The sequence below is a fragment of the Nelumbo lutea genome, chromosome 2 (assembly GCF_056320005.1).
Source record: "Nelumbo lutea isolate HS-2025 chromosome 2, American lotus-T2T, whole genome shotgun sequence".
NCBI classification, from domain to species: domain Eukaryota; kingdom Viridiplantae; phylum Streptophyta; class Magnoliopsida; order Proteales; family Nelumbonaceae; genus Nelumbo; species Nelumbo lutea.
In genome coordinates this window covers 40,623,613-40,641,403 of record NC_142685.1, presented here as the reverse complement: position 1 = coordinate 40,641,403, position 17,791 = coordinate 40,623,613, and the positions used below count along the sequence as shown (strand labels likewise).

Here is a 17,791-nt window from a genome sequence, read left to right as displayed (position 1 = left end):
CAAACCTTGGTTGTTCCTTTCCTTATCTTGAAAATTTCTGAGATTCCTTTCTTCCCAAAGAGTCCAAGTCAAAGCAGAACGAGCACATCTCCACATAATTCTCCCTATTTTTGTAGGCCAATAAAAGGTAGAATGGTTGAAGAGCATGTGAACTTCTGCTGGTAGACTCCAACTACCCCCAAACAACAAAAGTAGCCAAGCCCAAAGGTTTGCAGAAAAGGGACAAGATACAAATAGATGGTAACAATCCTCACTGTGAGCTCTACAAAGGATACACCAATTAGGAGAAATAAAAAGAAAAGGCCTTCTCTTTTGTAGGTTGTCTAAAGTGTTTACTTTCCCATGGAAAACTTCCCAACAAAAAGCCATAATTTTGGGGGGGATTGGCCTACACCAAATTTTTTTTGACGGAAAGGGTTGGTCAATAGAAAGTTGAGAGATGGACTTGAAAAAAGAAGCACAAGTGAAGGTTCCATTGGGTGTAGGAGTCCAAATCCTCTTATCTGGCTTTGAGGGATCCAAACAAACCTGATTAAGACACCCAAGCAAAAAAGAAAGAGACTCAATTTCAGCATCCCTAAGTCCTCTACGAAAATCAAAATCCCAAGTAGGGTCTAAGGGTGTTCCCAAGGGTGAGACAAATTTTGAGACCACCTCTTTTTTGTACAAAGAAATAAAAAAAATAAAAAAAAAACGAGGGGAACAAAACCTTTAACGGTGAATCTCCTACCCAAATATCCTCCCAAAAAAGGACAGAGTTGCTAGAACAAACTTCATACTGATAAAATTGAGGAATTGAGGAAGGGTGTTGGGAATAGCCTTCCAAGGTGCTGCTAGGTTAACTTGCCTTGATACACCAACATCCCATCCATTCTCTGACCTCCCATGAATGCTTCCCACCACCTCATGCCATAATCTCTCTCTTTCCAAAGGCCATCTCCACAACCATTTCCCTAACAAAGCTTGATTCTTTCTAGTTACCCTTCCCAATTCCCAAACCCCCCTCTTCTTTACTTCTGCACACAATGTCCCAATTAACCAAGTGATCTTTTTTCTCTTGTCCTGGCTCCCATAAGAAGTCTCTCATCAACTTCTCCAGCTTCCTAGCTTCCCTAACTGGTATCCTAAAGACAGACAACTAATAGGTAGGTAAGTTAGCAAAGGTAGCTCTTATTAGGGTAATTCTTCCTCCTAAAGAGATATAATTCCTCTTCCATGAGACTAATCTCTTCTCAAATTTTTCTAACACCGGGGTCCAAAATCTACTCTCCCTAGGATTTGCCCCTAAAGGAAGCCCTAAATATGACATAGGCCAAGCAGAGGTGGAACACTCAAGACACTCTGCAATAGCCTCGACCTCCACTACCTCCAAATTTATACTTTCTACGCAAATCTTTTCCAGATTTATTCTCAAATTAGAGACACTTTCAAATCCTTTTATTAGCTCCTTTAGGTTTGCTACCTTTTCACTAAGACCTCCTTCACAAAAAATCATTAGGTCGTCTGCAAACTGAAGGTCGGTGACGGGGACTTGGTGTCTCCCTATTCTCCAACCCCTAATGGCATCTTCGTTGTCAGCCTTAATAATGATCCTACTAATCACATCAGCTACTAAGGTAAAAAGGAATGGTGAAAGAATAGACTTGGGTACTAAACCGACTGAGACAACTATGGAAACAAATACAAGGCTGAGCAGTGATATAGGTGAAGTATTTGAAGAATCTGGCAGATACCGACGACTTGTAGGCAAACTAAACTACCTAACCATACTTGGCTAGATATTTCATTTGCGGTTAGTGTGGTGAATCAGTTCATGCAGAAACCTTTGGTCCCACATTGGAATGCAGTGCTAAGGATTGTGAGGTACTTGAAAGGAGCTCCTGGCCGTGGTTTGTTGTACAAAAGTGGCGATAAACTGGAAGTAGAAGAATACACCGATGCTGATTGGGCAGGTTTTATGTCTGATAGACGGTCTACCACAGGCTATTGCACCTTTCTGGGGGGTAACCTGGTAACGTGGAAAAGTAAGAAGCAAACAGTTGTGGAAAGAAGCAGTGCAGAAGCAGAATATAGGACCATGGCACATAATGTTTGTGAATTAGTGTGGCTAAGGAACCTTCTACAGGAGATAGGATATGACATCAGTACTCCAATGAAGCTCTATTGTGGTAATCAGGCAGCGATTCATATCTCTTCCAATCCGGTGTTTCATGAAAGAATCAAGCACATCGAAGTTGACTGTCATTTTGTGAGAGAGAAGGTGCTGAATGGAGTGATAGAAACTGCATATGTTAATACGGGAAACCAGTGGGCAGACTTGTTTACAAAAGGTTTGAGTCGGGGGAGAGTAGACTACATATGTAACAAGCTGGGATTATATGATATATACTCACTAGCTTGAGGGGGAGTGTTAGTGAAGGGGTATTTCGGTCTTTGTACCTGTTGAGAATGCTGATGTGTACTATTATGTTAGTTCAAGTGCCTCTTACTTAAATAAGGGCACTTATGTCTTTTCCAATTATATTAATAATATAATAACAGGTCTGGCCGAAACTAGAGTTGACTTTTTCCTGATTCGAACCAGACCTTTTCTTTTCTTCTTCCTCTTTCTTCCTTCTTCTTTCCTCTCTTCCTTCTTGCTGTTTACTTTACTTTTCAGCTAACAAACAAAACAGACTTCTAGCGCAGGCCGAACTTCAACACATACTATATATGATACTTCTACCCATATGTCTCCAGGATTTCAGAATTTCTTATGCCTTTTTTCTGTTTAGAAAAAATATTGCTTTACATTTCTGTATGATCAAAATCACAACACCCCATGTACATCAAGGAGCTGTACATCGGCAACATAGAAGTTGAGTGGTTTGTATTTCTGCTTGCAAAAAGTTTTTCATAATCAAGAAAAAATTGTATGGAAACCCCTGAAATGGCTTTTGGATCACTAGCCATTTGCACAAAGTGCCTTTCAGTCTCCTTAGCACTTAAATCTTCTAAACATGCTTTATTCTCAAAAATCCATGCATTCCATTCACTCCTTATGACCCATATAATTGCAGCATGGCACATTCCCCATAATAACTTTCCTCTTTTGCCAAGCCCTCTTAGGGGCTACCCTCTAATTGTGACACTACTGACTCAGGGAGGTACTGTCGTGCGGCTGAACATGCTTTGTTCTCTAAATAGTGACACTACTGATCTGACTCAGGGAGGCACCATTGTACTACATGCTTTGTTCTCTAAATAGTGACACTACTGATCTGAGTCAGGGAGGCACCATTGTACTCCAAAGCATTGTAGTACAGATGACCATAACTTGGCTACAATTTGCAATTCAAAATAATAATAATAATAAAAATGATGATGATGATGATGATGATGACAATGATTTACTGACTCCAGGTCTTCTGAGCACAAAACGCATGAAGAATTTTCCAAGTTCATCCCCCTCCAAGAAATTTATCAGCACCTAGGATTTTCTTTAGTGCTTCAGTATGCCATTTCAGAGGGTATAAAAGGAATCCAGATTTTTGACTTTGGGAAGGAGCCTACGAACAAGGAGCTCAACTTTTTGAACAGAGATTAACTGAAAACAAACCCGATTTCTCCCATGCCCAAACTCTTTTTTCTGTTTAACTCACACAAGGGGAGGCGTTGAACTTTCCGCAACAGCTCAATGCAAGAGCTAACTACCAATCATTTAGATCTTTCTGAACTTGGGGCACCAAGCAATACACCAGCTTTGAACTGTCAGTGCAGTTCAAAATAGAGAAGTTGAACAGATTTGTGGTGTGTCTAAGTGAGTCAACCACACCTAGAGAAAGGATTTTATATTAATGAAAAGTAAAAGGACAAATCTGTCCCTAATAATACAAGATGTATAGCACACAACAAAAGAATGAAGAAATATGTACAACAAGAAGTAAATTTACAATATTAGCCATCATTGTCCTTGTCAGGCTCTAGTCATAGCTTTGGTAAGGATGTCCACCAGGTAAAAGGTTGGAAGATACATGAGGAAGTGGGATGCAGCCCACATCGATACATGAAAAAGTGAGAAGATCCCTAATAAAGTGACAGTCCACATCAATATGCTTTGTTCTCTCATGGAAAACAGGATTAGAAGCGATCTTGGTTGCGCTATGATTGTCGGAAAATAGGGGCACTGGAGATGACTGATCCAGATTTAGATCACGTAGAAGAGGCCAGAGCCAAATGATTTCACTGCATGCTGAAGACATGGCTCGATACTCTGCTTCTGTGGATGATTTAGAAACTGTCTATTGCTTCTTACATTTCCAAGAGATAAGAGACTCACCTAGAAAGATGCACCATCTTGTAGTAGACCGTCTAATATTCGGAAACCAGCCCATTCAGCACCGGCATAGGCTGATAACTGAAGAGATGAGGAGGAAGGAAAGAACACACCATAAGAAGCAGTCCCCCTAACCATAACGAATGATACGATGTACAGCTGTCATATGAGACTAAAAGGAGGTCGAAACAAACTAGCTGACTATTTGGACAGCATAAGAGATGTCTGGGCGTGTCATTGTGAGGTAAATAAAACTCCACACAAGCTGACGGTAGAGAGTAGCATCCCCTGAAAATGGACCATCATCCTTAACTTCAGATTAAGTTCCAATTTCCAAAGGTGTATCAACTGTCTTACTGTCAGTAAGATGAGCAAGCTTGAGTGCTTGACCAAGTCAATGGCTGATTAAGAAAGTAACAATTGGAACTGTTATGCACTTCCAAGCCCAGAAAGTATGTTACTGGTCCAAGATCCTTCATTTTGAAGGATTGACTAAAATGATGTTTTAGCTGATGTATACCATCTTGGTCATCCCCAGTAATGAGAATATCATTAACATAAAGCAATAATGTGATACCTTGAGGTCATTGTGATGTGAAAAGAGAGTAGTCTGAAGAGATTTGAGTGAATCTAGCATCAGTAATAATAGATCTAAATCTCTCAAACTAGGCACAAGAAGCCTGTTCGAGACCATAAAGGGACTTCTTGAGGTGGAAAACAAGATGTGGATAATGACAACAGCCCGGACGAGGTTTCATATAAACCATCTCCTTCAAATCTCCATGCAGAAAAACATTTTTGACATCCATCTGATACATAACCCAACTTTTCACAGCTGAAAAGGCAAGGAGGAGACAAACTGTGGTCATCTTGAAAACTGGAGCAAACATCTCCTCATAGTCAACTCCATACTCTTGTTTGAACTCCTACACAACCAGTCTATCCTCGTATCCGTTCAGGCTACCATCAGACTTCAATTTAACTGAACACACCCACCCACTTCCAATGACTAAAGCATCAGGAGGAGGAGAAACCAACTCCCAAGTGTCATTCTCTAGGAGAGCATCAATCTCAGAGTCCATGGCATCTCTCCATTGTGTGAGAGCAATGGCTTGTTGGTAGGATCTAGGAAAATTTGTGACAAATAATGCAGCAAAGAAGGAACTATGGTCTAAGGGAAACCATAGTGTTCAGATAGTCTAGAAACTCTAGTAGAACGGCGTAAGGTAGGACCATTAATAGATAGAGAATAGTTGTAACAAGAGGAGATGACATCCTTACAGGAGCTGGAGTAGATGAAGAACCATGCTCTAGGAGAGATGGAGAGGTTGGGAGCAAAGGAGCTGAAGCAGCTATCCATTTCCAAAAGCAAGTTTGGCGCAGCAACTAAAGAAGAGATGGTGCTTCTAAACTACTTGTTAGCTCAAAGTATTGCAAAATGGACACTGAATCAAAAAATTTGATAATATAATGAAAAAAAGGAGATTTTTTAATAAATATTACATTCCAAGAAAAGCACGTAAGGCAGAGTAAGCAAATAGCTTAATATGCTCATGAGGAGGAGGGTGTACAAAGAAAATGCATTCGAAAAGTCAATAAATGTTTTAAAAATGGATTGATGTGGGGATAGATTACTAAGAACTAATGATGGAAGAAGGTGGATAAGATGTATAGTAGTGCTGGCCACTTCCACCCAAAAAATTGCAAGAGAATGGGAATCCAGAAGAAGGGTTCTCACAACACTCAAGATATGGCCATTCTTCTGTTTGGAAACTCCATTTTGTTGAGGAGTGTCAGGACAGGATCTCTGGGTCTGTATTCCATGATGTTGCAAATAGGTAAGAAACTCCCCATCCATGTACTCTCCCCTTAAATCCAAACATAGGTACAAATCATAGCATTGAATTGTGTGGTAACCTTGGCATGAAAAGTTTTAAATACAGAAAAGGCATCTGGCCTTTTGTGGAGAAAATATATCCAAGTATACCGAGTATGATCATCAATCAAGTAATAAAATATCTAAACCCCATTCTAAATATCATAGAAGACGACCAAACATCACTATGTAATAACTGAAAAGATGCAGTAGCATGAGAAGTAGAGAAAGGAAATGGTAAAACATGGTTTTTGCTCAATCAACACTGCATACAAGTTTATCAACATTCTTAGAAGCAAAAGTAGATTAAGGCAAACAACTAGATGATATAAGAGAATCAAGTTTTCGTGCAAAGGGATGACCTAAATGATGGTGCCAAATATTCCAGTCTTATTACATGACAAAAAAGTAGTAGAAAGTAAACAAGAAGAACTGGTAGCAGAAGAGGTTGGCTTCTTCTCAATTTCCAAAGCAAATAACCATCCCAGTATATGCCCCTTCACTTCCCAAGTGTGTTGGTCCTATATCAAACAACCATCATGTGAGAAAGTGACAATATGGCCATTTCAACAAGTTGACCAACAGATAAAGTTGGTAGTAAGCTTAGGAACAAATAAAGATTGAGGCAATTTGAAAGTGGTAGGCTGAGAGGTAGACAAGGATACAACCTACAATATCAAGTTTCTCACCTTAGCAGTAACAATATGTCTACTGTAGGGAGAGGGTAAGAAGACTGACCACAAGTGGCCCTTGTCATGTGATTGGAAGCATCAGAATCTATGATCCAAAGATGGCTAGGGGAAGCATAATAGTAGGTACACTCACTAGACAAGCCAAAAGCAAAGAAAGCTGAGGAGATTGCCAAGGACATCAATTACTAAATTTTCTCTTCAATCATCACAATACTAGTTGTGTCACTCTTGTTTTGTGCACTAGAGGATGAAACATCATCTGATCCTTCAATGGTAGTCTGATATGCCCTATGCTGATTTTTCTTTCCTTCAGATTGGTTTCCCTTAGGTGGCCTAATAGGGCACTCTAACAATATGTCCACGCTTCATGCAGCAGGTACAGGTGTTCTTCTTGCAAAGGGATGCCACATGCCCATATTCCTTACCTTTTGCACTCTAGATAAGTCCTTTGATTTGGACTTATCAGTAGCCAATAACACAACATCTACTACATCAATCCTTGCATTCACCGTCGACTAAGTATCATGGGTAGGTACAGTATCTCTACAGAGGATATTAGATCTGACCACCTCATACTCAAGACAAAGATGCACCAGGAAGTGAATCACTTTCCACCTATCAAAGTGTTCCTTCAGAGCCTTGATACAGCAAGCTAAAGAAACTTCCCCAGTGTGAACAAATTCATACTCAATCCAGAGGTTCACAAAACCTGCATAGTTCTCCTGAATCTTGCTTTGCCCTTGTTTGTAAGAAAATGTCTTTGTTTTAATCTGATACTGTCTCAACTCTCAAGATATTGGACTGCTGATAAACTTTTTCCAAATAATCATACATCTTCTTTGCTGTCCTGAGACCCCTCATCAGGACAGCCACATCTGTTGTAACTGAGATGAGAATCCAAGAAGCAATTTGAGCATTATTAATCCTCCAGGTTTGCAGCCCCTTTACATCAGTCTCTTCAAGTTTAGTGGTAGTTCCACCAACATACCCCCAGAGGCCCTTCACCTTAACATAGAACTGAAGATGAAATTGCCACAGGGCATAGTTGGTGCCATCAAACTTAATGGGAAGAATATGACCTCTTTCGAAAGCCATTGGAAGCATTACGATGAAGAGCACAATCACAGAAGAGATGAAAATAAGTGTATAACCTTTGATAGTCCAGAAAAGGAAAGCTTCCAGATGAATTGAACCAGAGAAGGGATCAAAACCCCAGAAATACAGATCTGATCTTCACCAAATTTTATGGGCTGAAAAAATAGCCTAGGGCAACACAAGATCTAAAATCTTAGCCCAAATGGATCACTCACTGGAGAGAAATATGAAAAATACTGACCTCAATGGTGTCTCAGTCCAAAAAATCAGATCTCCTTGTTCTGATCAAAACAGTCCAAGGAGACAGGAAGGTTTTTTTTTAAGATAGAAAGAATCAATGTAAGCAGAAAAAAAGAACCAAATCAATCCCTAACACAGGAGAAAAGAGTCTGAAATCAAAGGAAAAGGGATTGAACTTGCTCTGATACGATGTCAGTGCAGTTCAAACTAGAGAAGTTGAACAGATATGTGGTGGTTAATGTAGGGGTGGTAGATAGAAGGCAACGTTGATGTCAAGCCTTGATTCAAAATCCAACAAAGTATGTTCTGAATCTAGGGGAAACCCAAAGAATAGTGGCTGGTTTTCTTTTAGTAGAAAAGATCCACTAGAAAATAAAAAAGAGAGAAGAAGAAATTATTTGTTTCTCTAACACAAGTTCAAGAGAAGCAAAGAACAACCTTATAGAAACAGAGGTTAACTCATCTCTATCGCGCAGCCCCTGCCACAGCCACCCAGCCACACCAAGCCCACAGCCCCTGCCATAGCCACCTAGTCAAGCTCAGCCTGTGCCCACATGTGCTCAACCAGTGGCAACTCCAACCCTCACCAAGTTCCTACCCATGCCCACAGCCCAGCCCCAAATCATGCCTACGACCCATCCACCATCCACACTCGTGGCCCAGTCCCAGTCTATGCCTGCAGCCTACACACAGCGCCGACCTGCCACCCAACCACAGTCTGCTCGCAGCCCAGTCTCCATAATCCCCAACTAGCGATTCCCACAACATGATTAATCATTTTCTCACCACAAAATTTTCATTTTATAAAACAAGAACTAGTGGTGTTATAACAGATTAGGAGCTAGAATCAAGTAGTTTACACAATTGTGTTACCCTTCTGATTGCACTGATCATTCCATGTACTGGTGGCCTACAACATGGTCCATCGCACTGCTATTGCACTCTATGGTAAATTCAATGTTGAGCTTAGTTCTTTTCTTCACTGCTACCCTTCCACTCTGTAGAGAACACTGATGTGGGCCCCACAGCAGTGGTCCCCACTGTGTTCGTAGGACAGCATGTGTAGTTATTTGTTTCAGTTATAATAGTGTCAGTTTGGGGCAGTTTGTTAAATCAGTTGTTATTTATTTCAGTTTTTATTTACTTTATTTATCATGTAAGTACTAAGGGCAGATCTGTCCTTTCCATTATGTACTGAACATAACCTATAAATAAAAAGAGAGTGGCGGCGGCAGATCTGTTAGAATCTGTCCCTCCTTTCAACCCCTTGTGTTCTCCTGTTTCTCTACTATTCCTTCTCCTTTCTCTCACTTTTCTTTTGTTTTGTAAACCTAAAACCTATTAGGATTCAAGACTGATTATAGTCTTGATCTTCTAGTTGGTATCAGAGCCTATCTAGGGCTTCTCATGTGTGTCTAGTCCAGCCGACCACATGAGGACTAGCTAGGGCTGGAAGCTTATGAAGAAGTATTCAGCGGCTGAATCTTGGAGATTACCAGGAGAGGTTCGCAGCAGTTGAGGACTTGCCGCGTGTTGCAGAGAGTTGGTAATCAGGAAGAAGCAGCGAAGGTTAGGGTTCAGGTAACCCTAGAGGCAGTAAACCGAAATCCATAAGTCTTTTTTTTTATTTAGTTTCAAAGACTGCAATCAGTCGAGATAGGTTGGACCTATCTAGAAGGAGAGGCCGAACTGTTTTAAGTTTGTTTCTAGGGTTTGACTGTTGGGCCAAACCCCCCCTGAGCGGTGATCAGTTTTAGGGTTTCGTATTGACCCTACGACAAGTCCCACTTGTGCGGACTGCTTAGAGAGTGCAGCTGAGCACTTATTTCAGACCTACAGTTGAAACCCTAATTCTGCTCTCGCAGCAGTGGGCCCCACAGTAGTGATTTCAGAAAATAGCATCTCAGATTGACAGGCTGCCTGGTACTGTGCATGCCGATTGATTTCAGATCAGATATGAGTTGATTTCTTGCATATACTGTGATAGGCGATTGATTTCAGATTATATTTGGGTTGGTCTCAGATCAGATCATATTTGTGTTGGTTTCAGATCAGATTTTAGACCTACTTGATTTTACTCTGTTTTCTGGTATAGTGGCTCTAACAGTTTGTAGCCACTGATTCTTGATCAAGATGGAGTTTAAGGGTCAGGGAGAAAGTAGTTTTGGAAACAACAATTATGGTAGTGTATCTGAAACCGGGTTTCAAATTACAACTATGAGATTTGATGGGTCAAATTACTTGGAGTGGGCTCAATCAACCATGATGGCTATTGGAGAAAGAGGAAAACTGGGTTACCTCTTGGGAGATGTGAAAGAACCATCCAAGGAAGACCCAACATACACCAAGTGGGTTCAAGAGAACTATTTGATTATGGCATGGCTGTGTAATTCTATGCAGCCACATATCAGCCGAAATTACTTGTGGGCAAAGACAGCCAAAGAGATATGTGATGTTGTGAAAGAAACCTATTCCCAACCACTTAACGTTGCCAGAGCCTATGAACTGAAGTGTGAGGTGAACAGCCTTAAACAAGGAGAGAAGTCAGTTTTTGTCTACTTCACTACCTTGAAATCCTTGTGGCATGAGATTGACCATCTAGAGACCCTTGAGTGGGAGAGTCCCAAATATGCACAGACTCACAAAAAGCAAGTCGAGACGAATAGGGTATTTGAGTTTATAGCTGGTTTGAATTCAGAATATGACATTGTGCGACAACAGATATTGACAAGAGATAGTGTGACCCTTTCTCAAGCATACTCCCTGGTGCATAGTGAGGAGACCAAGAAGAAAGTCATGATGCAGCCTCAGCCCCCTTTCCCAGCCCTGACAGCTATTAAACCCAAGCTAGGGGGTGATCCAGAAAGGGACCGGAAGAAGGAAGATAAACGGGATTTGGTAATGTGAACATTGCAAGAAACCCAAGCACACAAAAGATACTTGTTGGAGGCTACATCCTCACTTGGTCCCAGCAAAACTAAGAAATAAGAAGGGTAACGCTCATGTGGCTGTGAACACTGATTCAGCATCCTCATTAAGCACATCCCTAAAGACTTTAGCCGCTGTTCGGGCTGCCCTCATACAGTTGGGAGTTCAGCTCAGCCATCTCAGTCACCATCAGCTCCTGCCACATCTGCATTTGCACATTCAGGTACTCGAGCCTCAGCTTACCATGCTTCAGCTCCAGGTAATATTGACCACTATAGGGAAACAGATTCAGGTGCATCCAACCATATGACTAGCTTGCCATCATTGTTCACTTCTTATCACTTGTCCTCTGGCCGAGATAGAGTATCCATTGCTAATGCCTCTCTTGTTCCCATTTCGGGCAAGGGGGACATCATGTTATCGGATACTATCTCTTTATCTTCTGTCTTGCATGTTCCTACGCTTGATACTAACCTACTTTCAATTAGTAGTATTACCAAACACATGAACTGTTCAGTAACCTTTTTCCCTGACCGATGTGTTTTTCAGGACTTGGAGACAAGGAAGGTGATTGGGACTGGCCATGAGACGAACGGGATCTATCTGCTTGGAGAGAGTTCTCGTCGGGAGGAGTCAGTGGATAAGAAGTCTTTTGTTTCCCAGTCAGTGAGTCCGGTTATGCTTTGGCATAATCGATTAGGTCATTTGTCTTTTAAGTCTTTGAAGAGTTTGTTTCCTGCTTTATTTGAGTCTGTTGAGTTATCAAAGTTGAGGTGTGAGAGTTGTGAGTTTGCCAAACATTGTAGAACCTCTTATTCTTTAAGTAATAAAAGGAATAATTCCTCTTTTGATATTGTGCATACTAATGTTTGGGGGCCATATCATATCTCTTCTATGGGTGGGTACAGATATTTTCGACTGTTTGTTGATGACCATACCCGCTTTTCTTGGGTCTATCTTATGCGTTCTCGGGATGAGGTTCCTGCTCTGACCCAAAACTTCCATCAGATGATTCTCACTTAGTTTGGGGCCAAAATCAAAGTCCTTAGATCTGATAATGCAAAGGAATACTTTGCTCAGCCATTGACCTCCTACCTTCTTAGCCATGGAGTTATTCACCAGAGCACTTGCCCTTATACACCACAGCAGAACGGCGTTGCCAAAAGGAATAATAGGCATATCTTGGAGGTGGCTAGAAGCATTATGTTTACCTCCAATGTACCTATTCGCTTCTGGGGTGATGCTATCCTCACGGCAATTTATCTCATTAATCGAGTTCCTTCTCGGGTTCTTGATATGAAAACCCTTTTTCCCTTCTATACCCAGACGAGGAGTTGTTCATTGTTCCCCTTAAAACCTTTGGTTGTACCTGTTTCGTTCAGCTTCTCGGGCCTCATCATTCCAAGTTTGAACCTAAGGCCTCCAAAAGCATTTTCCTCGGTTATGCACAAACTCAAAAGGGTTATTGCTGCTATGATCCAGTTTCAAGGAAAATGTTTGTCTCCATGGATGTCACCTTCTTTGAGGAGACACCCTATTATCCTAGGGTTTTTCCTCAAGGGGAGAGCAGTGAGAATGGGGTTGTTTTGAGTTTCTTTCCTTAGAGGGAGAGCAGTGAGAGTGGAAGTGGGGCTGGTGGAAGTGGGGTTGTTTTGAGTGGGGTTGTTCCTTTACCTATTCCATTAGGTAATGAAGGTTGTAGTGGTGAAGGTGGTCAGAGGGAGCAGGAGTTGAGAGTCTATCACAGGCGATGCAGGCAGGTTGATCCTAGTCATCGGCAGTCCCGGCCAGCTCCAGTTCCTTCTGCGGCTCCAGATCCAGAGCCTACTGAGACACTTCCCACTGTTGCCACTTCCCCTCTTGTGGATGACCTTGATCTCCCTATTGCCATTCGCAAAAGGAAACGACATTGCACCACTTCTACAGCTCACAGCATCTCACAGTTCTTATCCTATGATCGTCTATCTCCATCTTACCAGTCCTATCTCACTTCCATTATCGATGTCCCTATTCCAAGAACAATGCAAAAAGCCTTATCAGTTCCAGAATGGAAAGATGCAATGCAAGTCGAAATGGATGCCCTGTTGAAGAATAATACTTGGGCACTAGTTGACCCACCAAAAGGAAACAAACCAGTGGGATGCAGATGGGTGTTCACTGTGAAGCATAATGTTGATGGCTCTATTGAAAGGTACTAAACCCGGTTGGTCGCAAAGGGGTTCACTCAGACTTATGGTATAGACTACTTAGAGAGCTTTGCTCCAGTAGCCAAGATGACCACCATCCGACTTCTATTATCCCTTACAGCAAATCATTCTTGGCCCTTGTTCCATATGGATGTTAAAAATGCCTTTCTGAATGAAGACTTACAGGAAGAGGTCTATATGCAGTTGTCTCCCGGATTCTATGATACAGAGACAGGTAAGAAGGTTTGCCGACTGAACAAGGCATTATATGGTTTGAAGCAGTCACCTAGAGCCTGGTTTGATAGGTTCAGATTAGCCCTTGGAAAGTTTGGTTATGTACAGGCCCAGTCAGATCATACACTATTCATCAAGAGGGTGGAGTCCTCTCTGACACTACTTGCAGTATATGTTGATGATATTGTGGTGATAGGAAATGACAGCCATGAGATTGAGTCCCTCAAACAGCTCCTTCATCAAGAGTTTGAGGTGAAAGATCTTGGTGCACTACAGTACATTTTGGGTATTGAGGTTGCTAGATCCAAGCAGGGGATTTTTATCTCTCAGAGAAAATATGTTCTAGATTTGTTGGCAGAAATTGGAAAACTGGGTGTTAAGCCTGCTGATACACCCATTGAACAAAATCACAAGATTAGTGCAGAGGGCGGGGAGCCTCATGAAAACAAAGTTATGTTCCAACGGTTGGTTGGAAAGCTCCTATATCTCTGCCTCATTCGGCCAGATATCAGTTATGCAGTTAGTGTTGTTAGCCAGTACATGCACTCCCTTAGAACTTCTCATCTTCTTGCGGCAGAGAGAATATTAGCATACTTGAAGAGATGCCCGGGTAGAGGTATACTGCTCAAGAACAATAATCACATAAGGGTGGAGGTCTATACAGATGCCGATTGGGCTGGAAGTGTTGATGACAGAAGGTCTACCTCTGGATATTGTGCCCTTGTGGGAGGTAACCTTGTCTCTTCGAGGAGTAAGAAGCAGAGTGTTGTTTCCAGCTCCAGTGCTGAAGCGGAATATAGGTCAATGGCTAACAGAGTGGCTAAAATCTTATGGCTGAGGTCACTACTTGAAGAGTTGGGTATTGACTATGAAAAGCCCTTAATGTTGTATTGTGATAATCAAGCAGCTATTAATATAGCCCACAACCCAGTGCAGCATGACAAAACTAAACATATCGAAGCTTATCAACATTTTGTGCGAGAGAGGGCCACATCACAAGAAGTGTGTCTTCCGTATATCACATCTAATATGTAGCTCGCGGATATCCTCACCAAGGTTGTACCAAGGAAGAAGTTAGAGACAGACCTATCCAAGTTGGGAATGATAGATATCTACTCCCAACTTGAGGGGGAGTGTAGAGAACACTGATGTGGGTTCCATAGCACTGTTCCCCACTGTGTTCGTAGAACATGTGTAGTTATTTGTTTCAGTTATAATAGTGTCAGTTTGGGTCAGTTTGTTAATTCAGTTGTTATTTATTTCAATTTTTATTTACTTTATTTATCATGTAAGTACTAAGGGCAGATCTGTCCTTTCCATTATGTACTGAACATAACCTATAAATAATAAGAGAGTGGCGGCGGCAAATCTGTTAGAATTTGTCCCTCCTTTCAACCCCTTGTGTTCTCCTGTTTCTCTTCTATTCCTTCTCCTTTCTCTCACTTTTCTTCTGTTTTGTAAACCTAAAACCTATTAGGATTCAAGACTGATAGTCTTGATCTTCTACTTGGTATCAGAGTTTTGCATCATCGTAACGCAAGTCTCATATCACATTTTCACAAATTCCTTATCACAACTTTGCATCCTCGTAACGCAATATTGCAATTATGTAGCACAATCATGTATCACAGTTTCACTCCATAGTTTCATACTGCAACCTCGCACTTAGCCACTCATCACAATTTCCTCAAAAACCCAAAGAAGGTCACAACTACCCACATCCTCACATGTGCATGCTAGGAAAGGGCAGAAGCCCAAACACCGAAGTAATTGCATGGACACATGGTGATAACCCAACTAGTCCAAGTGGCACAAATCAAATAACTGCATAATGAATTCTAAAAGGAAAATTCCAAGAATAGGAACTTCCTAAGAAAAATCTATAAATATGGGATCCTTGAGAGGATCCACAACAAATTCCTACCCATTCAGACCACATGAGTTTCCTTCCCGCAAGAGTTTAATTTCCTGCCTAAGATCCTCTCAAATCCAATCTAAAACCCTCTCTTTGCACCCCCCCCCCTCTTTCAGCCTCCTCGGCTGGAATTCCAGTATCGACGAACTACAGTGGCCTAATCCCTAGCCGGAGGGCACATAAGCAGCCCCTCCGAAGGTTCGGCCCAACTCCTCTTCTTCCCCTCGGATTCAGCTTGCCATTCTCCCCAGACCTTCAGAGTTAGACCTTCACAATTCCAAATCCCACCCCATTTACACCACCTTTCTCTTCAACGTCTTTCTTTTCTCCCAAGGGCAAGTGTGGTTTCCTTGAAGTGAACCATGAGTTCTCCCAGTACTCAGACAGGCTCATTTTGAGTTGTTTGCTTGGTTAAATTCTGCAATTATAGTACAGGAAAGATCATAAGCTGATTTGACAATGAAATCCCCAACTATACTATGGGCATACATAAGTTTGTCCTCTTCTCCTTACCAAAAGATATTCTGGAAGCTGCCAATATTGAATTTGGTTACAGAAGATTAAGCAACAGTTAGATGGCCTTATAGGTCCATTATTGAATTTGGTTAAGCCAATTATCCGGTCTCAACTAACATCAATAAGTATTTCTTATGTATATAAGCCTTGATATGATTTACATTAGTCATATTACTTCCTCACATTTAAACTAATTGTGAAATGCAAGGAGGTATACCTTTCAATGGAACAAACTCCATTATGCATTATTGTTTGTAACTTGTAAGTAACATGGACGTTTGTAAATAATATATCCCTGCAATTGAGGGATATATTAGACCCAATTGCAGGTCTAATGTTAAACTCCATGCTTTCTCATAAGAAGTTGCGTGATAGAAACAGATGAAACCAGACATAACTTTTTCTTTTCTAGTCAAATGATCAAAACACCAAATAAAATAATAACAATAATAAATATTTCTTTGCAACTCATTTTTCTTAAATTCTGCAATGTTTTTATGAATTTCACCAGGTTGAACGAAAAGAAATAAGCTGTCATTTGCCAATTGCACAATCATGTCAAATCTTTCGACCTACAGATACAATATAAGGAAGATACGTCTGCTTTCAAAATAAGAAACACCGAATCAAACCTACCTGTTGAATTATCTTACGCTTGTTGTGTCCAGCGGCGAGGTCGTCGAGATTAACGATCTTCTTTATATTAGTCTGCATATCCCGGACAAGCTTGAACTGCACATCGGACTGTAAAAGGGCTCGAGTGATCTCGTTCAGACATTCGTTAAGGACCTTCTCGTCGATGATGGTCGCATTGCTCATCTGCTGGAGAGCACGGGAGATGCTCCCCCCTAGCTGTGCTAACACCATGTTTCCCAATCGATCAACTACCTCTGCAATTCAATTCGAAAGGTGATAACCTTTATCGTTAGGTTTAGGGTTTCTTCACGGAACTGGTTACTTTCTCCCGGAACCGAATGATCTTGCTTCGCTTCAGAGCTGTGATGCGTGCGTGCGTGCGTGCGTGCGTGAGAGAAAAGACAGATATCGAGTGATGGTCGAACAGTCGAATATGAACCCGGCGAGAAGTACTCGCAGACGAGCTGCAGCTTAGAGGGACGGCTATGGCCAAACCATTTCCAAACAAACCAGATCTCCTACCCACATGTCCTACCAACGTCCCTACCCACAAAATAAAAATTAGACAATGCCCATTAACCTGTGTCCAATATTTTCAAGTGCAAATGTAACGGGACCGACATTAAATCCATCCCCCAATCAACCAATTACAAACCCAATTATCCAAATAACGTTTTTCTAACCTAAAAAATTAGGGAGAATGACCCTTCATCCTAATAATTCTTAATTCTTAGCCCCATATTTGGGGAGGTGTTAATTCGGAATTGATATTAATACACGGGTGGGTATTAGCGTTTTAGGGCAAGTATGTTTGTGATGCAGTGTACTTTTTCAAAAAATAAACATTTCCCTTTCTTAGAAAGAGGAACTCTAATCTTCTTCTCTCTTTTCCGTAATCTCCATTCTACTCCCCATACCATTCTATTCCATAACACTTCAATGTCATTTGGTTATTGGTAACAGGTGATGTAGGAATGGTAACGGGGGGTGAGGCAGGGCTGGGTTTTGCATGCCCCACCCCGACCCCAAAATCAAATGTCATGCCTAATCCCCATTCCAAATCCATCAAGTAGGGGTGAGCAAAAAGACCGAAAAATCAAACCGACCGAAACTGAACTGAAAAACGACTAATCGAACGTAGTGTAAGTTTTGTTGTTT

The 17,791-nt window shown here is 41.4% G+C and overlaps 1 protein-coding gene across 1 annotated transcript in view; it reads right to left on the bottom strand.

The window, feature by feature from the left end:
* Positions 1-17,318, bottom strand: part of LOC148870059 (signal recognition particle subunit SRP54 2) — a 72,586-nt gene extending 55,268 nt beyond the window's left edge. Inside the window, exon 1 of the mRNA XM_088970943.1 lies at positions 16,634-17,318. Within this exon, the coding sequence (XP_088827069.1) occupies positions 16,634-16,864 (231 nt within the window). The 5' untranslated portion in view covers positions 16,865-17,318. The remainder of the gene's footprint in view (positions 1-16,633) is intronic.
* Positions 17,319-17,791: the final 473 nt, after the last annotated feature.